The 25,252-nt window shown below is 40.0% G+C and overlaps 1 protein-coding gene across 1 annotated transcript; it reads right to left on the bottom strand.

Moving 5' to 3' along the window:
• Window positions 1–236: 236 nt before the first annotated feature.
• LOC133459283 (pterin-4-alpha-carbinolamine dehydratase 2-like) lies at window positions 237–22,473 on the bottom strand. The gene is made up of 4 exons (XM_061739159.1): window positions 22,315–22,473; window positions 21,227–21,358; window positions 3,971–4,051; window positions 237–1,840 (listed from the first exon to the last, which is right to left on the bottom strand). Exons 1-4 carry the CDS (start codon window positions 22,402–22,404, stop codon window positions 1,745–1,747), a joined length of 399 nt encoding a protein of 132 aa, XP_061595143.1. The 5' UTR covers window positions 22,405–22,473; the 3' UTR covers window positions 237–1,744.
• Between the last annotated feature and the right edge of the window lie 2,779 nt (window positions 22,474–25,252).

The raw sequence follows: 25,252 nt of genomic DNA, 5'->3' as shown, positions 1-25,252 counted from the left end.
GTAATATTACGAGAATAAAGTCGTAATATTACGAGAATAAAGTCATAAAATTACGAGAATAAAGTCAAAACCTAATTTTACGAGAATAAAGTCGTAATATTACGAGAATAAAGTAATATTACAAGAATAAAGTCGTAATATTACGAGAATAAAGTCAAAACCTAATGTTACGAGAATAAAGTCGTAATATTACGAGAATAAAGTAATATTACGAGAATAAAGTCATAGCCTAATGTTGCGTGAATATAGTCGTAATATTAGGAGAATAAAGTCATATTGTTGCGAGAATAAAGTCGTAATATTACGACTTTATTCTCGTAATTTTATGACTTTATTCTCGTAATTTCCTTTTTTTTTTTGTCTTAGTTTGGCCCTAATACTCCGTCGTAAAATGACACCAAGAATTAAGAAAAAAAAAAATCTGTATAACACCACCCACCCATAAAAGTTGTTTCGGTCTTATACAAAAAAAGACAATGTTTACACCGTAATTTGATGAAAAAGTTGTATAAAAGTCATGACATGCTGCATCGTAGACCGGGGCGACTGTTTGAGTGATAGCCTTGACGTCTTGCTATGATTGATGGAGAGATCGTTTCAAAATTCTATCAAGAAATTTTACATTTGCGTGTTAGGGTTAGGGCAGTATGACCTGAGACTTAGGAGAGCTTGGATGACCCGAGGAACAGAAGTAAATCAACAATAGAAGCGTTTGTGGGGAAAAAAAAGAGAGACAAAATTCATCTTTTAGAAAGGCCATGTCAGTCCTCACCATAACTCAAAGGAGATGTTGAGGTCTGACCTGCAGAGGCCCGTTCTATCAAGACATGCCATAGATTCTGAGGAACTGAAAGACTTGTCGGGAGAGATGGCCCAACATTCCTGTCATCCTTGTGCAAGTCTCTTGAGCAGCTACAGGAAACATCTGATGGAGCTTGTTAATGCAAAAGGAGGTTTGTAATGGAGAATGTGAATGTAGGAGCTTTTCACCTCCCTTTGTGATGTAATCAGCCAAGTAGGGGTGTTCATAACACACTTAAAGGCATAGTAAGGGTTTTAGGGAAGAAGGCCGTCAAGAGTTACCTGTCTGCGTGTTTAAAAGACAGAGATAAAGGCTGTTTATATCATAGTCCATCTGATTTCATAATTAACATCTCACACTCCTTTGTATTTACTGATCTTTTATGTGAAGGAATCTAGTCAGAAAAAAACCCAAGAACAACTGTGTATGACTCATCCCTTACCAAATTGTAAATCAAACAAATCCCTTTCCTACCGACTTTGACCTCCTTCCCTATTTAGCTCCAGTCAGAGCCAAAACTAGAACATGTGGCTCAGGAGAGCACTGACAAGGAAAAAGTATCCTCCACTTCATTGGAAAGGACTGGACAGAGTGCAGGAGAGCACTTACAAACCATTTTGATACTAGCTGTGGAAAAAAACATTGGTATAATCGTCTCTTTCAATTTCTCTACAATGTTTATTAGCTCATTTAAAATAAAACAAAAACAATCAAAAACAAATCAATAACAATGGAAACAGCCACTAACAAAACCTACGGATGTCTTTCAGAAAACAGGCCGTCAAAATAAAAATGCCAAAACTCATTACTTATTTTTCTGAGACAAAAACAGATGCAGGTTGTGGTCATGTGGAACGACTCGTGTGCAGGGAGCGCTTTAATCTGAAAATCTAAATTAGAAGGAAACAAGCGGCGTTAAGCTTTCAGGTTGAGAACAAAACGTTACATGGAAAGGGTCATTTTATCAATAAACTTGGCCATTTTGATGTCCCGTTTGGACAGTCCCCCGCAGTCATGAGTAGACAAGGTAATCTGGATCTGTGAAGACACACACACATGTACATATTCAGTTACAAAGCAAGGACAATTATTATTTTTGTTTCATTAACGTACAACTAGTTAAGTTACTGTCTGTACTAGGGATGGGCAGTATGGACTAAAAAATGTATCACGATAATTTCTGGCATTTATCCCAATAATGTTAAAAATGACGATAAGAAAAATAGCAATTCAACTCCACCTTTGTAACTATAAATCTATCACCACATTCAGTCTTTGGAGCCCCCAAAACACTGCTCTAAAAGATACTAAATGCTACTTAACTACACCAATTCAATTTAATTAATAAAAACCAATCTTTCTTTCTTTCTTTCTTTCTTTCTTTCTTTCTTTCTTTCTTTCTTTCTTTCTTTCTTTCTTTCTTTCTTTCTTTCTTTCTTTCTTTCTTTCTTTCTTTCTTTCTTTCTTTCTTTCTGGCTCATTTCCTTCCTTCCTTCCTTCCTTCCTTCATCAACGGGAATTTATCGTTTTTACCGCGATATGACAAATTCTTACCGTGGGGAATTTTTTTGACGGTATATGTAAAATATCACCCATTCCTAGTCTGTACTGAGTTCGGCTTCTTATATATTTGTAAATTCGATTATCAAAACTAAGGCTTTCGACAAAGTTTTCTATGACATGTCCCACCCTCCCTGCTTTTGTGTTCCTGAACTAATAAGAATGTTAATCAGAAGGTTCCCTTTCCAGCAGCTGTATTTCCCTGTACTTTGGCGGGGGTATCTGTACTCTCGACTGACGAGCTAACTCCAGTGAGCAACAATGCAGCTCCTTCAGTTGTCGTGCGGTTTAGCAGATTGAGCCAGCGTGTTCGCGTTTGGTTTTGGTCTCCTTGTGACATGTCTGTGATGTCCGGACTTGAGGACTTGCCCACACACACTGCGCCTGGCTAACACAGTCGAAACACGACTTCCCCTAAAACCACAAACTCAATCATATTTCACAAAATTCTATTTCTTTGAGCCGCTAATGCACAGGCAGATATTGTCCTGCCATTTGGCCCCGTATCAGGTTTCTTTCATTGTCTCGTTTCGCTCCGCCCTCCTATGTTCAACCGAAGTTTGGCTGAGAGGGCGAGGTTAAAGCCTCCAAAGTTGTTATGATCAGGATTCTTTTTTTCTCCTTTCTTGTTAACTCACTTTTTTAAATCGTCGACATCCAAGAAAACAAAGCAGAACAACATTGTATATTAGCTGCCGCTCAATATTTTGAGCCGGTGCTAATATTTTGTCATGGCTGGACTTTAGTGAGTGTGGGATTTGTGTGTCTGGTGGAAAGTCCTGTGGGGGCTCAGAGACCTGCAGCTCTGTTCTACAGCCACTTTAATAAAGAGTGGATTATGAGCAGCATTCCTCTCAGAGCGCCCTGGTCCACCACACAGTAACTCAGTGGCTGCAGCTTAATGCTGAGAGATTTTCACGGACTTGCTTTGTCATATCAACCACTCTCTACTCTCGCAGAGTCAAAGAGAGTGTGTTCCAGTGCTGGTGTTGTGCAGGCAAGGCAGAGGTCTCTGCAAAAGGTTTTACTTGGGACTACACTGTGAAACGGTTGCTTTTTTTTTTCTTTCTGCTGCTTCTTCTTCTCGATCTACACTGCAAAAACAACCCCTCTTGAAATAAGTCTAATCTTCCATAAACCTCGTCAAAATTATCTTATTTTAAGCCAAAATATCTTTGCCTTTGGGGTAAAAAAATAGTCCTCCCTAGAATTCTTAAAAAGTACTTAAAAAGTTTTCTAATTTTCCTGAATCAAGGGCTTTTTAACTTTCAAACAAATTAGTTTTTGCAAATGCAAAAATTCAAATGCATGTTTTCCAGTCATTTGCCATTTGAGTGGAGAGCTCTGCTTAACCAGCCATGAGCGTTTGACATGAAAAACATCCCTTTATCCATAGTTGATTGATCCCAGTGTGGGGGCAGTTTTAATAAACCAACCATAGGACTGTAAATACGGCATTTACTCAAACGGCGAGTTCGGAGAAGATCGCCTAATGGCACGAGTTGTAATTTCTGTGATTGAGTCCAAACAAATTCATTTCTGTAAATGACTCCTCAGATATCATTGGAAAAACTGTGATTTGAGTTGTGATTTTTAGAAAGCTGTTACCTTGTTATAAACATTAAACCACTCCGGGTGGTGGTTCATCTTTTCTGCCTGCAGAGCCACCCGTGACATGAAGCCAAACGCCTGCGGGAGAAGAAACAATTTGATTAAAAATGATTCAGGAAGTGCATTTCTCTCCTTCTCTCTTAATGTCAATGCAAACACAAAAGATATTTTCCATCATATTTTACATTCAAGTCTACTTTAGGCTTCCTATAAGCGGGGGTACAACATTTTATAAGTATGATATTTCACAATTTAAAAGCAAAAATGAAATTTCAACAAGGCAGCAGATTCTCACCCTTGTAGCCGTTGGCTTCATCGCAGGGCTGCATCACACAGGAATAGCTTACACTAAAAGGGCCTGATATACATGCAGGGTTTCACATCCCCCTCCAGTTTTTTTCTCCACTAAAAGGCCACTCTTTCATCAGTTGCCAAATCTGCCTGCTTGTCAACTTGAGACATTTAAACAAGCAGCACACATGCAGTTTAAACTAAATAAATGTGATCGCTAAACTTTACCCAAAGTTCAGTATAAAATTGTACTTTTTTTTTAGCTGTACAAGCTGATCATAGAACGCTGTAATGCAGTCGTACATAGTATAACGGACCGTTCAGACCAAACAGGCGGGTGAAGGCAAGGCGAGTTTATTCTCTATAGCATATTTTATGTACAAGACAATTCAAAGTGATTTAAATAAAAGCAATACGAAGCGCTTTTAAAAGTACGAGATTAAAAGCAGACAAAATATTTTTAAAATAGACATGGGTTAAAAAAGAATTAAAACAGATGAAATGCAAGAAATGAAAGTCACAGGGAATTTTGGGAGATTACTGAAATGCAACTTTAAATGAAAAAGTTTTCAACGTCGATTTAAAGCAGCTGAGAGTTTCAGCAGCGCTGATGGATTCTGGGAGTTTTTTCCGCAGATGAGGAGCATAAAAGCGGATGAGTGGGTGCAGAGTGTGTAGCTTTGTGGCCCTGCTGCCAGTCCATGCATCTATCCATGATATTGTGTGTGTGTGTGTGTGTGTGTGTGTGTGTGTGTGTGTGTGTGTGTGTGTGTGTGTGTGTGTGTGTGTGTAAGCACTTTTGTGACTGTTTCGGTGACATCACAGGTCTTGTTGGGACTAGTAATCCTTGTGGGCATCAAAACCTAGTCGTAATGAGTCAGAAAGTATTTCTGAGGTCCTGGTTCGAGTTGAAGCTAAAGTATGAAACTCAGATCATGTCAAAGTTTGGATTAGGCTGCGCAAAAATGAATGGAAGACAATACCACACACTAACAGGAACAGATATTTAAACGTGCATGTGAATTCCCAACACATGTGACAACTTTTCACGTAGGCAGATTCAGGGTACGTTTCTGCTTAGCGGCAGGACTACTGGTAGTGCTTGTGTTTTATTGTTTTATGTTTTTTAGCATCTTTTATTTTGCTAAAGCAAATTCTGTATATACTGCAAGTAAACAGGAAACTTCCCACCAGTCAACTACAAAAGCTCTAAGTTTTCAAAACTCAGTGACTCCACCAAGCAAAGTACCATAACAGTTATTTAAAGTATAGCAGATATACCTGTATATACAATTACGTATACAGGGTCATTTATAATTGTGTGTAGTCTGAGATTAGGCTGTTAAATACAATCATAAAAATGTATAACACATGTGTTATGGTTGAAAAGACAAACAGTACGCACAAAAACAATTAATAAATTATGGAATATCAAGATTGTAAAATCAAATCTATGATGGTTTTCTATAACAACTGCCACTATACAACAAAAATATAATGTATTACTTCTAAAATTCTTTAAAAAGTTTACAACCGTTAGCGCTTAAAAAAAAAAACCAGACTGCTATATCCTCGCAGCTCTCTAATGCACTTAGTAAACATACCCGCATTAAAGGATCCCTTCCTAGAAGCAAAAAAATTTAAAATAAACATGTAATCACAGCCACACACAGCACAAAGAGCAATGCTGCCATCTGAGGAACGGAGACAAAAAGGCGTCTCTTTGCGTGCAAAAAAGCCCGCCGAACATGTGCGTCCACTCCCACACCGACGTCAGGACCTCGGCGCACACACCGACAAACATACACACTCTTCATGTTTCAGGTTTTGGCATGTCACATCACAGGCCATCCAGGGAGTGATTACGGTAATTCTAATTATCCACAATGAGAAGAGTAAAATCCGTAGTCATGCTCGCCGTGAAGAGAGGAAAAAAAAAAAACCAACAAGAAAAAAAAAACCAGGTAGGCCTATTTCAGAGCAATTTCCCACTGCAATCTCAATTAAGCCCCTAAATGCTTCCTCTCTGCCTAATTAAATCAACTGAAATGCCATTGTTTACAGGCCAGAGCTGCGGCCCCATCCGCCACCTGACATGACGAAACAGAATTACTTTCACAAAGGAAATTGCATTTAGCCTTTTTAGTGTGGTGTTACCAATTTCTGAGACGGTCTGGTAGGTTCCCGTGTAGCGCTATGCGTGTAACACGATCGGCAGCTTGATCAAATTGGTTATCAGGGAAACCTTCTCCTGATCAATTTAAGTAATTGACATATTCCTGAAACTTGACCTCAGAGGCACCAATTTGGAGAGTGAGGCAGTCTGCTTTTTCTCAGTTTTCACTGGCTCTAATGGAGATGGCTAAGCAGCCTGTCATGTCAGGTGTTGTCCAAACATGTCTCCTCTCTCAGGGCCGAGCTCCGGCTCAACTCCCGCTGGGCAACGTTGAGTGACAGCTGAAAGGGCTACGTGTTAACACTCAAAGGTTCGTGAACATTGTCCCATTGCGAAACATGACTTTTAATGTTTTTTTCTCCCAAAACCAGGAGGTGTCAAAAGTATTCACATTCATTACTCAGGTAGAAGTATAGATACTAGAGTTTAAAAATACTCCTGTAGAAGTTGAAGTATCAACTCAAGTTTTTTACTCAAGTAAAAGTATAAAAGTACTGGTTTCAAAACTACTTAAAGTATAAAAGTAAAAGTAATGTAAGGGGGAAAAAAGCCATTAAGGACAAAAGCCATTGAAAATGAATGCATCTTAGTATAATGCAAATATATTAAAGAACCATATATGTGTATTATTGAGCATTAACATGTGTTTCAGAGAGCAGGAGATATGATGACTAGTTGTCTATAAGTATTGTAATGGTGTAAAAAGTCAGACTTCAGAGGCATGTTATCATTTATCCTAACCTTTATTGGAATGTACATCCAAGTTTAGTTGCAGGAATCTGAGGGAACGGATGTAAGAACAAAACTGGACAAGAACATCTGAAACAACCACAACCAAATTCACTCTATCCGGATGGAGCAATTTAACTGGATAGTTTTTTTTTAAAGGCCGAAATGAAATAGAGTAACGAGGCTGTTTTTAAAATGTAAGGAGTAAAAAGTACAGATAATTGCCTGAAAATGTAAGGAGTAAAAGTAAAAAGTCGTCTGAAAAATAATTACTCCAGTGAAGTATAGATAACCAAAATTTCTACTTAAGTAAGGTAACAAAGTATTTGTACTTCGTTACTTGACACCTCTGCCCAAAACCCTCCATCCATGCTAAACTCCACCATCGAATGGAAATTCATCCCTCCGTATTTTAAAGCAATCATTTCTGGCTACGTTTAGTGTAAGAATACGCAGTAAAGACTCTCATGGAAAATAATATTTACAGATAAAGACGTGAAGGATTTTGTTTCCTCAAAATATTTAAGCTGATTGATGATATGACTGATTGGGACTCAGCAGATGGTCAATGAATAGAAAAATAAAATGTGCAACTGCAAACTTCACACAGCTCCTGAGTGTCAGGATGGAGACTTCATGCAGCACAGAGAGAAAACGATTTGGTGCACGTGTCCTTTCAGACCTACACCTTTAATCGTGAATCATAAATGTGTTAATTGGGATTACCGTATTTTCTGGACTATAAATCGCTACTTTTTTCATAGGTTTTCAACCGTGCAGCTTATACAAAGATGCGGCTATTCTGTGGATTTTTCTTCCACCGCTCGGGGCGCTCTAACCGGAATTAGAATCAAAACTAAGACAAAATAAATGCAAAGAAGAATACGCTACTTCTTCTTCAGCAGATAGAAGTACTGTAGGTAGAATCAGATTTCAAACAGATAGATAAATACCGGTTATTTTCTCTTGGTTCTGTCCCGTTTTAATCAGTAAAGTTGCTGCCGTGTTAAAAGACACTGTTAGGAAAGGATTTATTTAGGTACAAACATGTACATCATTTACAGTTCAAAATCGTTCTCTACATGTAGTAAATATCTAATCTAACAACATAAATATCTGCAGCTTGCATTTCTTTTTTTTAAATAGAGCGGATGCGGCTTGTATATCTTTTTTTAGTTATTTTTAAAAAAATAGAGCAGATGTGGCTTATATGCAGGTGCGGCTTATAGTCCAGAAAATTGTCCGAGCAGTCTCTTTGCCACACCGGCCACAAGTGATTCTTCAACTTATTTATGTTTCCAGTATTTTCTCTTAGTATCATTCAATATTAAATATAAACATCCCTCCAATGCCATTTTTATGTTTTGCTCCTTTGTAAAAAAAATAATATTATCAGTTATGTGATGTAAATTAAGGATGAATAACTTATCAGAGAAATGAGAATATCTGCCTCACAAACGCAGAACTATGTTAATGGTGTTCAGTGATGAATTAACAGAATTATGACCTGAACCATCGACTTCCCTCCGTTTTACAGCGAGTTTAGGCTCACTGTTCTCTCTCCTCACACTCAGGCCATTGGAGTTGCAGCTTGAAATGTACCATGACAGCAGCTGGATTTTTATAAGATTGTACCAGAAACCATCTCACTAGATTTAAATTTACTAGCTTCTTTGTGACTGTTGACGCTGGTAACAACAGTCAACACTGCTGGCTTTGAATACGTAGTTGTGGATGTTTAAATAATTAAGTCTTCCTTCACTCGCTTGGTCTAATTAGTTGACACTAGCCCATGATAGACTCCCACAGACAGATACTTATCCTTGTCACCTGTTGAGTGTCTGAAGGTAACTTCATTTACAACATGTTAAAATGATGAATCTGTTGCTCTTTCAGAGAAACGTGTCAACTGTGTTCTACTTGCTTCAGCAGCAAAACTTAGCTGGCCGACCATCCTGTTGTGTTTTTTCACTTTCTGAATATGAAGAGTCTGTTTCCTCTGGATTCGACTTGGATTTCCCGGGGGCAGGACTGACGGACACAAAAGAACCTGCATCTGCGTTGGCCATAGACACACAAGCAATCAGAAAAATGAAGCGTGTCACACAGGCAGAGGAGCAGGAACCCTGAAAAGTGGCCGTTGTCATCTTTGCAGTAAAAACGCTGACTCTTGGATCCATTAGCCGTCATTGTATAAAGTCTACCCCCATCCTGTTGCTGCGGGTTCGTTTGTACGTTCTGTACCGGTGGAAGTGGCTGCGAATGGGAAGAGCCCGCAAATCTGGCAATATAGTCGCAAGATACCTGGCAATAACAACAAAGTATGAAAAATGTATCTGAAGACCTGATAAAAAAACAAAAGGAAAATAAACCAGCATCGTAAATTGGTCACCGGCTGCCCGAGTTCTAAAAATTGGCATAGAGAATACAACTATCGTTATCAGTCGACCACTCTTATCACTCGTTTCCACGTAGCAAAAACGGTGGTGTTTTCATGGGTTTTGGCCATTCGTTTACACGAAAACGAAGCTCAAAGTCACCAAAAACGATCATTTCTGAAAACTCCGGCCAAAGTGGAGATTTTCAAAAACTCAGTTTTCACGTTTGCTTGTAAACGGAGGGAAACGGACATTTAGGCTTCAAAACGTCACATTATGCAACAGAAACGTCACCAGCGTCATTTGTGCGACCTGTGCTTACAATTTGTTTGGCCACCGTCAATACTTTCTTGTATTTTACCTGTTTTATATTCTAAAGTCACACTTAAAAGTAACTCCACTTCTCTGTCACTCCAAACGAAAGACTCTCGTTCCGTCTTGGAAGTAACTGCTCAGTCAAAGCTGATTTATGGTTCCGCGTTACACCAACGTAGAGCCTACTACGGCGTAGGGTACGCGGCGACGCGCACCGTACGTACAGTAGGCTACGCCGTCGATTTAACGCCGAACCATAATATTCAGGCTTCACACGTGTCATTTGTTGATGTTTTTTTTCCAGGATTCTGATTGGCTAGTATGACTTTACGCTTCTCGTTACACTGCCCCCTGTAGGTTTGGATGCTCATAGCACCTTAACAGCGTATTTATCCGGGTTCGTGTAAACGAGGATATTTTTCAAAACGTAGAGGGGGAAATATCCGTTTTTGTAAATACCCGGCTATGTGTAAATGGGGCCTAAGTCGTCGTACAAGTAATTCAATATAAATCATTATGTTGTATATATGCTGAATACACAAAAGTGTAGTCATGATTTCTGGGTCTATATTCGTGGATCAATGAAGACTTTACAGATTACAGGCCTCATGTACCAAACTCCGTTTGTCCTCGTGGGCCAACTTGTTCTATAATGAAAAACGAAGCTGATAACAGACGATCTCTTCTCCTCAAAGGATGCTGTCTACTCATAAATGTGGAGTTATAGTCTATAACTACCATTTATGTTTTCATAGGTCATGCACAGTTGACATGCACGCAAGTACGTGCAGCCTGCGTGGATAGAGGTTTTTAGCCGCCCGCTGCCGTTCACAGAAATCTGAAGGATTCTCACAAGCTTAAGAATTATATCACAAGAGATCACGGGATTTATTTTGATGATTGTTGCCATTAAATAAACAAGAACAGGCTAAACAGATGCGAGAGATGACTGTTGCATTGATTCATGCTCAAGAATGACTTAATCCAGCAAGAGATAATCAGTTTTCATACGCCTCCTCTGAATAAGCACGTGTGACTAACAGGCACGCTTCACTCCTCGGTGCAGGGACAGTCCCATTTAACACTTCTCTATGCCGTCTCTGCCAACCGGTCGCATCAATAACAGGTCTGCAGCTGCAAACATCTGCAGCCACGTCTTTATACGTTTCCATTGATTTACAAGCCTGGCAGCTTTTAATCTGAACCAAGAACTGGTCACTTCAGCTCAGTTTTCACTCCAGAAAGATCTTTTTCTTCTTAAGCCATGCCATGACAAAACAAAGTTTGCAGATAATCAGGAACAAATGCTGTATTAGTATAAAAACAAGCGCCCTTTGTGTTTTTATTTCAAATCTGTTGAATTACCCAACTCAACCAAAAATTAAAATGACTTTCAATAAAGAGTGTTGTATAATACACAGGCTGCTTTCCTCATAAGTAATGTCACACTTGTATCCATTCTATTTTCTTCTTTTTTTAAAAAAAATGTCTTAATGAACCACAGAGAAGTAAAACTGAAACATAAGCAACACAAACAGAGTAGTTATCTTTAGAGCTGGGGATCGATTCAAATGTCAAGAATCGATTCGATTACGATTCTTAAGATTCAGAATCGATTATCAAGATTTGATCCGATTAGATTCCAATATTGATTTGGGTTAGTGTTATTAAAACTGTTTTTTGAGCTGTTGCATGAATTATATGACTGTAGTTATGCAAAATATTACTACTAGTATTATATTGAGATTAAACAGCAAGTATTGTCAGCTAATGATGCTGTAAGGACCAATCAGCTCCCAGAATGCTGATAGAACTGCTTTCAGAAACATCGTGTGGGTCAGAATTACCAAACAGATCCAGGGAGGAAACAGAGACGGATGAAATCGCTTTTATTTTTAGCACATTCCGTTTTTTTTGTTCCATTTTCGGTCTATTTTGGTTTTTAATTTTTAAGCATTTGGTTTTTAGCATTTTTTGCAAATGTAACCCCAAGACAGTATATAAAGTAATGAAATATAGACAATTTATGCAATTACAACCTAACACTTTAATGTTTTCACACCTTTAAACATATTTAAAGGCAAAAACATGGCACCAGTTATTCTCGTGTCCAACAAAACATTCCTTTTTTGGGGATAAACAAAAAAATAACCAAAAGTTGTAATGTAATGATGAAAAAAAAAAACATAAACAATTAAAAGAAAAAAAAACAACCCCCCCCCCCCCAAAAAAAAAAAAAAATTTGATCTTTAGACATATGAATCGATTTTTAGGAATTAATATGAGAATCGATTTAGAATTGGGAAATCGATTTTTTCAACACAGGCCTAGTTATCTTCACTACTGTGTCCAACAATGTCCAACAGGAGCAGAACCCCTGCAACACAAAGACGGTTAACTCCTGCCGTGCAGCCCTGGCAGCGGTAACCCTGGAGCAGGACACACAACCCGTGAAGCAGCTGTGCGGTGCTCGTCACCCGCGGGCCACATCAACACCCTCCACTTGGGCCAAAAAGAAAATAAAACCACCCGTGCACTCGTAGCCAACATGTCAACAAGAGGTCAAGGGCTTTTCCTCTCAGAGTGCTTTGTTTACCCCATTTGCATTGTGCAGGCCACACTTCTCCGAGCCGGCGGGTCAGCCAGCCAGTCGACTATCCGTCCTTCCAGCCAGCCAGCCTCTGTCTCCAACTGGCCCAACAAGCTGTAGCTGTCAGACTCAGATAATTTGACGTGACATTATACAGGCCCCCCCATCTCAAATAATCAGAAACACCCAAGAGCAGAGCCCTGCCATTGCCCCCCCGCCCCCCACCCCATGCCCACTTTTGAGGAGTCGTTTTAGCGCTATTATAGCATGATTGTCATACATGAGACTATTTGACGTCGGAGCGGAGTGGTGTTCTTGCTCTCTTTGCGGCTGTGGGCTGAAATACAGGACTCAGTTTCAAACACGTGTCTGTTATTTACAGATCGGCTTTCCACCGCCATGCAGCCCAAGGGCTTATAAACGCCTGCTCTACCTTGCCAGGACTAAGTGCATGCAGATTGCGCCTACTCCTGCTAGCCTCTGCTCTGACAGACACGTTCACGCCGTCCGCATGTACAAGAGCATGCATGCATGCGAGCCTCCCGATCATACACGCAAGACTTTGTCAACACACACGTGAAGAAGACGAACCCGTACCCTCTGATTACCCAGGAGGCTAACACCGCATTTGTGTAAGCATCCTGGAAAACCTTCACTCCTGTGAAGCACAAAGTGAGAACACTATGATTTGAATGGTGGTGGTTGTGGTGATGATGATGATGATGATAACCACACCTCTTATTTCTGATTTCTCCTCTTTTCCAAACAGCCCTACATAAGATTCCAGCTGGCTGGTTACGTTGATGTGCAATTTAAAGCAAAAATATTGAATAATTATGAAGCGAAGCTGCCAGTGCCAAAGCCCTTTCATGTCGTAGACAGGACTCCGCTGGGCATGTGGAACATCAGTAATAATCTTCTCAAGTTAACGTCCTTACAGCCGAGAAACACAAGGAAAAGAGCCTCACTTTGATAGCCGAAAGAGTGTAACAGCTCTTCACGCACGTCAGCTCTAATTTAAGTAACAAGTGTCACGTAATGCTCAAGCAAGGAGTTAAGGCCAAACCCCTCATTAAATGCTGGGTTACCAGCGAGGGCTTAAAAAGACATCGGGCTTGTCAAAAGACAGCAGACGTCATGGATATCTTAGCTTACCCATGGTCTGATCGCTAGATTACCTAACCACCTCCAACCTGGGTGCCACACCTTGCAGCTTCCCTCCAGCCTTTTCACAAAATGAGATGGACGCATTGTACTCCGGGTTCCCAGGGAGAGTTCCATTTTGGAGACGGGAATGGGAACTGGACACCTCTGGGCCAATTAACTGGCCTTCGTATCTGGGGAGAGGATATACGGTCAGAGAGCTTGTGCAGGGTTGGTATGTATACAAACATACGTACCAGGGTGTAGCTTTGGGGTGGGTAGAGGACAGTTTTGCAAGGAATTAAATGTTTCTGGTTCATATCCTTTATTTAACCAGGTAAAAAACTCATTGAGATTAAAACCTCTTTTTCAAGAGTGACCTGGCCAAAATGGCAGCATAAAAACAATACAACAATACATACATACGAACACAGACAGTCAGTCACACATTCCGGGGAAACAATAGTAAAACAATGGTAAATTTACACAACGGGGCAGTCGCAACAACCGAGAGAGCTAATTTCTCTGTCTTTTAAAACGGATTTGAATTTACCCAAGGATACAAGCTCAACCAATTTCAAGTCCTTCTGTGCATCATTCCAAGTTGAGGGGGCAGAAAACTTGAACGCCTTTTTACCCAGTTCAGTTCTGAACAATGAAAACATTCATCCACCCCACCGCCACCTGCCCACATGAGCATTTGTTTTTCCTCCAACTCTGACTTAAACTCACTTTAGAAGAGTCAGAGATACTCAACATACAAAAATAACTACACACTGAGCTTACTTTACTCAAATTAGCTAAATCATATTTTTTCCAACAGAAAAAAAAATTGAGGAAGTATGCAGGTATTACAATTGATTATCACTAACAAAAAAAAACATAGGTCCTACTTAGGTAGGATGATAAATAAAATGATATCAAAGATGATGCTTTGCTTTTAAGATTTTAATTTTCATCCCAGACTTGAAATGCCAAAGGTTACACTGGCGCTTCAATCAAGTAAAGGCATATAAATACAAGTAGTACTGATGGAAATATACAGTAGATATTTAACAAGGAGAAGCAAAGAGTGGTCTCTGTGATTCGGTGAACTTTAACTGGCATATCCACAAACCCTAGAATGATAAAGAAGACCATGCCTAAAAGAAGTGAAGTCAGTCCATTTCAGAGCAGCCGCAGATCGAGTTTACATGTATAAAAAGTAGAATAAGATGCAAAGTGTTGACTTGACAGGCGCGCCTCTTGTATCAGTTAGTGTTTGGGATGCAAACATCATCTTAAAACTTTCCATTTTGATAAAAGCGTTCAGTTAGAGGTGACACGGAGGGCCCTGAATCTTCCCTGATCTCTTTCCTCCCTCTGTTATTTTTACTCTTCCTGCATTTTCACCACTCTTATTACAGCTAATGTCGTTGTCTTTTGCATCTCTGTAAGTAAGTCATCGAGCCGACGGTTCAAGCGGTGTGTGTGTGTGTGTGTGTGTGTGTGTGTGTGTGTGTGTGTGTGTGTGTGTGTGTGTTTGTGAGAGAGGGAAAAGCTGGGGGGGGGGGGCTCTGAGTTTGGTTTACCCAGGGGCTCAGTTTTAGTTGTAGGACAACTTATTCAACACAAGCAGACTGAGGCCCTTAACGAGAGGCAGAGGCTTGAAGGAGATTTGGAGGAAACGGAGGCCGCAGCTGAATATAAAAAGGGGGAGGACGGTTATCCGCCTCCAAGAACGGAGCGGGAGAAGCAGGAGAAGCTGTCTGAGCGCAGCGCCTCTCCACAGGCTTTCACTGATGGTATCGTGCTTGTTGTCTGTGGTTTAACTGCAGCACTGAGCTCTTGTTGTTTTGTTTTTTTTACTTTTTTCCTATGATACTATTTTTAGCACAAATGTGGGGAAAAAAAGTTTCCATCTATATTTATTTTTAATAAGTATCCAACATGACCCCAAGACGACATCAACGCACGTATGACTGCATCTCAAAATCAGAGCATAAAGTTTACGAGCAGATTTTGGAGGTTTGATGTTGCTTTATGTGGATTTGACGAGCCAATAAGCAACAAAACCCGTCAGAGTGGTTGATGCCGACAAGTGCAAAGATGTATATAATTTATGGCTTAATGCAGAAATAATGCTATTAAACTGAGATTTTCATTAATTCCTAACCATCCTCTCCTGTAAATGTCATTTCTGACTACATACTTGAAAGGAAATGTAAAATACTAGATTGTAATGTTTACAGTGATTGGCATGGCAGTTTGTTTTGAACTATCCAATAAAGTTACGAACAATTAAGAGATCATGCAAGACATCCATAAACTGTTTTTATTTGTTCAATTAACTTAAAAAATAAGCCTTTTTAAAAACTGCGCAACAATTAACAGATTAACAGACTGATTTGAACATTTTACAAAAGAAAATGAATAAATGCATTTAAAAAGACCTTTACTGTATTCTAAGTGTAATGGTTTACTGGTTCTTGTTTGTGTTCGTAGTAGATCCATGTGCGTGCGTGTGTGGTTATTCTTCTCATTTCACGTGTTAAATGTGTCTTGCTGTGTCTTTATTATCCGTGTATGAAATTTGCTTTACAAACTAATTAAGCTTTATTTAAAAGCTAAATTAAATCAAAAGTTGGCCTTCTTCTCTTAAGAAAAAAAGACTGTTTACTTGCGAGCTGGAAATAACCACTTTTCTTTTTTCTTCCCCATCCTGAAATCCCGCATTTGAAAAGTTTTTCTTTTCTTTTTTTCCCCTCTCATCCGTGCACGGCTGAATATTTGTGGCACAGCGCGGATCCCATCGATGTCAGCCTCAGCCAGCAGAAGTCCCCAGCTGAGGCTGCACAGCTCCCCGCTCAGCTCAGCTCGCCGCTCAGCTCCCCGCTCAGCTCAGCTCCCCGCTCAGCTCAGCTCCCCGCTCAGCTCAGCTCCCCGCTCAGCTCAGCTCCCCGCTCAGCTCCCCGCTCAGCTCAGCTCCCTGCTCAAGCTTGAGTTATGGTTCTGCGTCAAAACGACGCCGTGCCTACGGCGTGTGGTACGCGTCGATGCAGACCACACGCCGTCACTGACGTGCACCTCCCGAAAATTGTAACTACGCGTCGAGGCGACGCAGACCACACGCAGACGAGAGGGCTGTGATTGGTTCGCTTGGAAGCAACGCATTTCCGGTTTCCGGTTTGAAGCAGTCGTGAACTTTCAGCGCCCTTTTCTTCGTGTATGTGTGATTTTTTTTGGTTTGTTTTTTTTGCACAATAGTTGTCCTTATCTCTTTGATTCACTGTGACCGGAAAAAGTCGGATAAACCATTCAGGAAAATATCGCGAATTTGCGGTCACGGGGGGTACTGCACCGCGGCAAAATGGAGTGACGGAGAAGTCCGAAGGGTTCACGACGGCGTCACGGTGACGGCGTGTGCTCTGCGTTGGTTTGACGCAGAACCATAATTCAGGCTTCAGCCCCTGCTCAGCTCCCTGCACCTCCGCAGGCCGCCTGCCTGGGTTGCCCCGTTCACTTGTGTCGCATCACTGTTTCCATTCCATCCGCCGAAATGCGGAGCAGATGGTCATCTGTAAACATGCACATCATAAAGCTTTTGTGCGTAAACAATATCAGCGACTGCAACTTACAAATACGCACAACTCAAACCAGAATTTACAGTATTAAAGACAATGGCTGCGCGCAGACGTTTCCACATGGGATTGTAGGCATTCACGCTGACCAGAACGACTCCAGAAAGGAGGATTTCACCTCTCAAACCTCATTAAAGACTCGGGGCTTGACATATAGTGTATCCTCTAGCCGCAGATAAATTACCGAGCCGGTTACGACGACATCATACCACTTTCCACTTGCTGTAATCAAAGAAAAATAAACCAGAAAAAAGCAAGTGCAGCTGCAATGTTCCTTTCAAGTTCCTCTGCAGCTCAGCTTCGGTTCAGGGCGCCTCAGTGAGTTTACGCGCAGCTCTACCGCCCCCTAGAGGCCCGAGAAGTTTCTACACCAAGACAATTTGTTATTCTCATTCTAATCTTTTGGGGATCTGATTTCTTCAAGTCAAGCTCATCGCTCGGGAGATAAGTGGCAAATGGAAATCTGCCAGGACGTCGCTCTTCATCTCAGCTCTCCTCCGGTAAAAGCCCTCTAAGAACATTCATGAAAAAGGAGCTAGAGTTTGTGAAAATACATCAGAGAATTAGGAGGGGGAGGAGGGGGTCTGAGAAGGGAATAAAAGAGTGAAAAAGAAGGACAAGGGAGACAGACAGTGAGACCTGCCAACATACAAAATCGGAACAACATGAGCTCATTTCCCAATAAAATGGGGCACAGAATGGGAATGTGAGACAGACAAAGAGTAAAAGGCCGAGATACGGAAAGGAGGGTGGCAAGACGCAAGATCGAAAAAGAAGAAAGAAAGCACATATATCAGCAGGAATGATGGGGTTGTTAGTGGTTTCCAAACCAGATGAGACATTTGGGCCAATTTGATTGTTTGTGAAAGAAATCATTCTGATCAAAAACCCAATTGCTGCCAACTGGCCGCCTGGTGTGTCTCTAGGTAATGCAGCCTGACGTTTGGGGGTAAGAGGAGAGGTTTAGGAGCTGGGAGGCACAGATGGGGAGGGGGGCGGTCAGCGCTCGTCCGCCAACTTCAAACATGTTAGAGTGTAAAAACAGACTGTTTTAGCAGCTAAAACAACTAACAACAGGATTAGAGGAAGTCCGCTAAGTGGCCTTGAGACGTTGCAGTTTACCCTGCCCAAAACTTAGCTGAGCTAAAGTAGCACGCCGCTTACCAGTTCTGGGCCAACGTAACACTCCAAAACATTTACATTTAAGTTGCAAAGTTTACTTTAGCCCAAAAGAAGTTGTACAACCTGTGTTCGTGGCACAATTATACTGTTGCACACACAGTGGACGATGTCTTCACTTCTTTAAGGGCGCTTATTGTTGATGAACTTCCTGAACACGTCAATTAATGCTGGGTTTAATTATTGCTACACTGCTTCCAATTGCAATAAAAAGGAGCCAGATGCAGATTTAAAAGTATTTTCACACACGCACGCACACACACACGCAAACAACCACAAAAAAGCCTACAAATTTAAATTTAGGACATATTTGTGGGAATGTGAATTTGTGATAACACAGTCTCATCTCAAGGTTCAATTACAAGCTTTTCCTGCAGCCTCCAATTGGATCCCGCAGCTTAAGCGGCGGGACATGCACACATGGCCGTGTGAGTTTAAGGACTTCAGTGGCTTCCTGTCATGTCACCACCGAAATGAGCACGCTCAGTTTGCCGAGGACGGCTGCCGGACACAGTTAAACGCTCTCTATTGAGTTTAGGGGACGACAGAATATTGGTTTTAATCATTTTATCATATTTCTCATGCTCTCTGGTATTTTGTTTTGTGTGTGCATGAAAATAATACTGTATTGAGAATTGTTTAGAGAATTGCCAAGTCTTGTTTGTGTCAAGTTTGCATGATCACTCTATTTGTTTGACTTTCCTGATTCTGAACTTCGAGGTTTGTCTCTCTGATGAAGACCTGTCCTGATCTAGTGACCTGGGGCCGGATTAACCAATATGTTCTTAAGAACGATCTTAAGAAATGTCTTAAGATCTAAAATTAAGAAGTTCATAAGAAAGTTCTTAAGTGCAATTCCTCAATATTTTCTTAAGAACCATCTTAAGAACTGTCATTTCTTACGAATTTCTTATTTTTCCTACTTAAGAACTTCTTAAAATATGTCATTGCATTGCACGCGCCAACAAACAACAGTTATACAGGTTTGCGTCTTAACCGTCAGTCACTCACTAAACATGGAGAAGGAGAAAAAGAGATGCAGGAACTTTTCAAGGTTATGGTGGATGAGATTAATGTGCGAAAAATAATACTATTAATAATAATTAACTACCACGGTAACTAACATGCTAACAAACAGTTAACAGGCTCTTTGTGTAATTAATTACAAAGTATATCCTCAAACTATGACCTACTAGTCTAAACTTGTCTAAAATGTGTTGAAAAAGGTGATATTAGAGTCTTACCTTTCACAAAAGAAATTTTAAGACAGGTCAAGGTTGTCTTAAAGTTAAGAAAAAAGTCAAGAACAAATGTGAGAACTTTTATTTCAAGAATACCATTTTTTCTTAAGTTTTTTCTTAAGAAGAAAGTTAAGAAAATACTTAAGAACTTTTTTGGAGAATATGACTTCTCTTTTTTCTTCTTAAGACTGAACTTAAGAAAAAAATGACACTTAAGAAGATTTTTCTTGTCCTGACCTGTCGTGACAGTAGGTTGTAAAGGGTTAAACACTCAAACTTGCAGCAATTTGGTGAAATAGGCTTATTTTTAAAAAAATGTGGGTGTTTTGATTCTCTTTCTTCATGTTTTCTTGGATATCACGCTCAGTATGTAGGACACACTCACCAGCTCTTCTTTGCCAAGTGCAAAAATGTTTATTCACATTTACCACCACTGTACTGTTTCTCATGAAGACTGGTGCTGGATGAGAAATACAACATCTATGGGACATATATTCATCATAATATAGTGAAATCACCAAAACAGAAAGAAATCTGCATGTTGCTCTACAAAGAAAACTTTGGCTTTTGTAATATAAAACCACACAAAGCCAAAACCAAGTCCCTGATAGGTGAGGGTGAAAAAAATACACAACTACATCTTTGATTTGGAGGCAGAGCTTCGGTTATCAGACTCTATACCGACCCCCACACTACCTTTAACATTAGGCTTAAACCTTTCCTTTTAGAAAACGCTCATAGTCAGGGCTGGCTCACAGTGCCCTAAAACAAACCTTTAGACTACTGGGAGACCTCCCATGATGCACTGGGGTCCATCCTCACTCTTTTCCCTTTCCGGTTTTTGTATTTATCAATATGATTCTGTCCTTCACAGGATAAGTAAAATGGATCACTGCAAAAACTCAAAATCTTAACAAGAATATTTGTCTTATTTCTAGTTAAAATGTCTCATTTTAGTAAAAAATCATTACATTTAAAACAAGACTCATCACTGGAAAAAACAACAATTTCCACCTGTTTCAAGTAGATTTTCACTTGAAATAAGTAGAAAAATCTGCCAGTGGAAACGTGGATTTTATTTTTGTGAAAATTTACTTGAAACCGGTGAAAATTGTCAAATAAGTTATTTTTCTGGTGATGACTAAATGTTGAAATAGCAGTAAAACCACATTCATTGATGAAATGACATAAAGGATGGAAAGGGGGGATGGCAGTTTTACAGGGGAGATGATTTCGACAGTTTTTTTTTACAGGGGGGATGCCATCCCCCCTCATCCCCCCCTCAACTCCAGTACTGCTTGGCATCATATGAAGTTTGAATCTGGATTCTAGGAATGAGTTGGACAAACTGAATTACAATGAACCGGATTAAACGATATAACTGGACTGAATTGGGTAGTCTTTGGAATCTGCTGGACTTGTCTTCTGCCTGAAGTCCTTTGAAATGACTTTTGTTGACCTGCTTACAACCAACTCAAGCAAAACACATGGAGAGTAGCGTGGAGAAGAAATAAATAAGAGAAATCCTGAAAACTCAGCAGTCCAGCAGCAGTTATAAACAAGTCTAAATAAAAACACAAAACACACCCACCTGGTTAAAGTTTTTAAAGTGAAGCTCCTTGAAGATGGCATCCCGATCCTCCACCTCAAGCCACCCTGTGGCCCTAAGCTCTGATACCAGCTGATCCCGTTCTGTAGCCGAGAGCCAGTGGGAATCTGACGACTGGAAAATTTACATTCAGAGAAAATGAACATCAAGTCTTTTGCCATCAGTTTAATACATTATAAGCACATTGGCCACTTTTGTCACGATGGGGGCCTTTTTGTGTGGATGTTGCATGTCTCCCTTCTTCCCACAGTCCAAAAACAGCCCGAAAGATGGATGGATGGATGGATGGATGGATGGATGTTTCCAGTAACAGTTGTCATGTGGCAGACAATATTAATTGAAAAAAATCCTGTGTTTCCTTAAACAAGGAAAAGCTAATCTTTTTTCCATTTACATTGTAACTGCAGTGATATTCATTTTTTTTTGTCTCATTGCCAGACTTATTATCACTACTTACTACTATTAATACTGACTGATATTGACATACTTAATAAAATGTCAGATTTGCTTTCAATGTTGTAACCTGAATGTGACATCTTACTTGTAAACTCACAGGCAAGAAAATAAAACACATGTTCAATTTGATACAAGCCAAGACTTAAAAATTTTGACTTTTAAAATCAACTTAAAATCAAGTTTGAACGCCAACATTTGGAGTCATTTCCTTCAGTGAACGATTTTCTCATTTGACAAGGGCTCGTTGCAGTTGGTTCACTCTTTTCTCTGTATTTTCTAATCTTTTGTATGTTCTGAGATCATTATAACTAATAAAAATCAGAACATCGAGATCTGTTAAATGATCTAAAGTGATTAAAATTTATAAACACGAAATCCATAGATAATAACCTATGTCCGCGCCAAATACGTCCGTGCAGAAACACCGCCTGAAAGGTTCCGCTTTGTAGAACAACTCTGGACCTAGCGCGAAGGTAGAGTACAAAAACAGAAACTGTTTTTGGCCAGTTTACTCTCTTTTACAGCGCTCTCTGTTACAATCACCGACTAGAACATGCCTCACAGTTGCTTACACATGTCCATGTACAGGCAGTGACTGTGGCCGCAGCACTCACCATGTTAGAGGAGCGGATTGTGGACAGCGCAGGTCTCGTGCTGCCCCGCAGAAACGCACAGGTGTTCAGACTAACCATTAACCCAAACATGTTGGCCGTCGATCCTGCACTAACCAGATCTGATCACTGCCTGGCCGCTTCTGCCCCGTACAGCTTTACAATAGGTGTTTAGTTTACTGCCTGATTAAAATAATCTGTCTTCAGGGGCCCAAGGCAAGATTCTGTCTGAGGGGCCCTTTTTTTTTAATAGAAATAGAATAGACTTTATTGTCATTGTGCTCAGGTTACAACGAGATTGGTTGGGATGTTCCCACCAAAGTGCAAAGGAAGCAAAAATAAGAGGAATAAATAAATATGAAAAGCACAGTATAAAAGATAAGATAAGATAAGATAAGATAAGATAATCCTTTAATAGTCCCACAGAGGGGAAATTTGCAGTTTACAGCAGCAAAGGGGATAGTGCAAACAAGAGGCATCAATAGAAATGCTGATAACACAGTAATAATAACACACTATAAACAGTAAACTGGTATATACAATAATAATAATAAGAAGAAGAAGAAGAAGAAGAAAAATAAATAATAAGAAATACTAGTATATAAAAAAATAACAGACGGATATTTACAGATGGATATTTACATAATTGCACGTTGCAGTGAATGAAAGATATTGCACATTATTTCCCTTTATGCACATTTATTGTCAGGTTGTATGTGGTCTACTGGGAGCAGTGCTGGTTGTGTAGTATCACAGCTGCAGGGAGGAAGGACCTTCTGTAGCGCTCCTTCACACACCTAGGGTGAAGGAGCCTGTCGCTGAAAGAGCTCTCTAAAAACATAAAAGCAATACAAACAATGTCTGGTAAAGTGCAACAGACTGTGACCTAGACATCACTCCCACATCATTCAGAAAAATACACCTGTTCTGTTATGTTATGTTTTGTTGTGTATTATTTAGCAATCTAATGGCCCAGGGATAGTAGGTATTTTTGAGTCTGTTCGTCCGCTGCTTCAGGACTCTGTACCTCCTGCCGGAGGGCAGCAGGTCAATAGGACTGTGCCTGGGATGAGATGGGTCCTGCAAAATCCTTCTAGCCCTTTTCAGCCCCTGAGAGTCTGCAATGTCATTTAGGGAGGGCAGGGGGCGGCCGACGATCTTCTGGGCCGCTTTTATGACCCCCTGCAGAGCTGTCTTGTCCTTCACAGTGAGGCCGGCATACCACACTGTGATGCCAAAAGTCACTACACTACAAGTAAAGTGTAATACGTAGTTCAAGCCATCTTTTAATTTTCAGAGACCCTGGGAGTTGTGGCCAGTTTGATATATTTTGGTTTTATTTCATATATTCTATTAAATTTATATTTACCATGGTCATTTTTTTTTCCAGCACAATGATTAAGATTAAGATTTTGAGTTTTTGCTGTGATCCATTTTACTTATCCTGTGAAGGACAGGGACATATTGATAAGTTCAGAAAAAGGTTTTTATTTTTGTGTTTTGATGTAGTTGATGTAAGCCCAGTGGATATTTAAAGCTTACAGAAGGCTGCATTTAACTGCTGCTATGTCATTCCTGCAGTATTTCTGCAGGTGTTTTGGTCAGTGCTATTATTTGTAATATATTATATTATTCATTCGTAAGATTCATGGAAAAAAGTAACTGCAGGTAACTGCAGGTAAAACAGCGTTGTTTATTTTTTATAATTTCTGGCCCACCGTGGCATGTTATAATTGTGTTTATGTGGGGAAGCACAAAACTTTAACATGTTCAATTTGTCTGACATTTCAATATCTTTTCTATACTACCCAACCCCACTTTTAAATCACCAACTTTATGAATGAACCTCATAAGCGAGTACTGGTTGCGACAGTCAGGTGCGCTGCGCTGTCCAATGTGCTGAATTTGTGTCTGGAGCGAGGTGTGAAGATTTATTTATGCCAATAAGTGAACAAAGAAAAACATGTCTGTCATTGTTTAAAATAAAAAAACCAATAAAGCTTCAGTAAAGACATAAACTCAATCTCTTTCGTTCTCTCCCTCTTTTTTTCCTTATCACGTCTTAACAGTTAATTTTAACAGAACAGAGGTCCAATTGTGGAGTATACATTAGGACTGTTATCCTTTCATACCTGTAGATATTTATCTGACAGGAATCTGACATAAGTACGAGGTGTACTATAATTTACAGTGGTCCGAGTCCGACAGATTTATTTACACAATATAATTTGTACGCACATCTCAACTTAAAAGAAATCAGGCCCATCCAAATTTTTGCAGGCCTACCCATTAGGTACATTCTGGCTCCGCCACTGTCTCTGCCCTTTGCTTGTCTTCAGGTTCCTGAGACTCCACCATAATCATGTGGCTCAGCAGCCAGAGCCAGTAGGTGGCAGTGTTGCACTTTAAATCATAACAAATGTGCTGTTTTACAGTTTTTCACAATCGTTAATACCCATTTCTCAAAACAATAACAGCTTTTTTCAAACTGAACACACAGATCTGAAAACCTCACACACAAAATGCTAAACCTGACACTCCCTTTGCAAGATGACTCTTTGCCATCAAATCTCTTACCTGTTCACAAAATGGAACTTGTGTTTTCATTTGGTACACACAGCCATTTTTTCAAATGACACACACATACCATTCATTGAGTACACACAACTAAGCATTTGTCTGCACACTACCAAGCATTTACAGCACACTTAGGTGCAAAACTGAAAACACAATTATAGAAACAGAACACACCATATGAATGACAATGACTTTGGAAAATGTGATTTTTCTCCTTTTGTAAAATGTCTGTAGGCCTACTTTTGTATAGTCAAACATAAAACAGCACACAAATGTGCAACCAAAAAAAGTTTAATTTTAGCACACACAGAACAGTACAGTACAGTGAACCCCCCCTCACAAAACAAAAGTAGACCTGCTTCAT

The sequence above is a fragment of the Cololabis saira genome, chromosome 14 (genome assembly GCF_033807715.1).
Source record: "Cololabis saira isolate AMF1-May2022 chromosome 14, fColSai1.1, whole genome shotgun sequence".
NCBI lineage: Eukaryota > Metazoa > Chordata > Actinopteri > Beloniformes > Belonidae > Cololabis > Cololabis saira.
The sequence above is the reverse complement of the archived record's forward strand: the minus strand, read 5'-3'. Positions and strand labels throughout refer to the sequence as shown.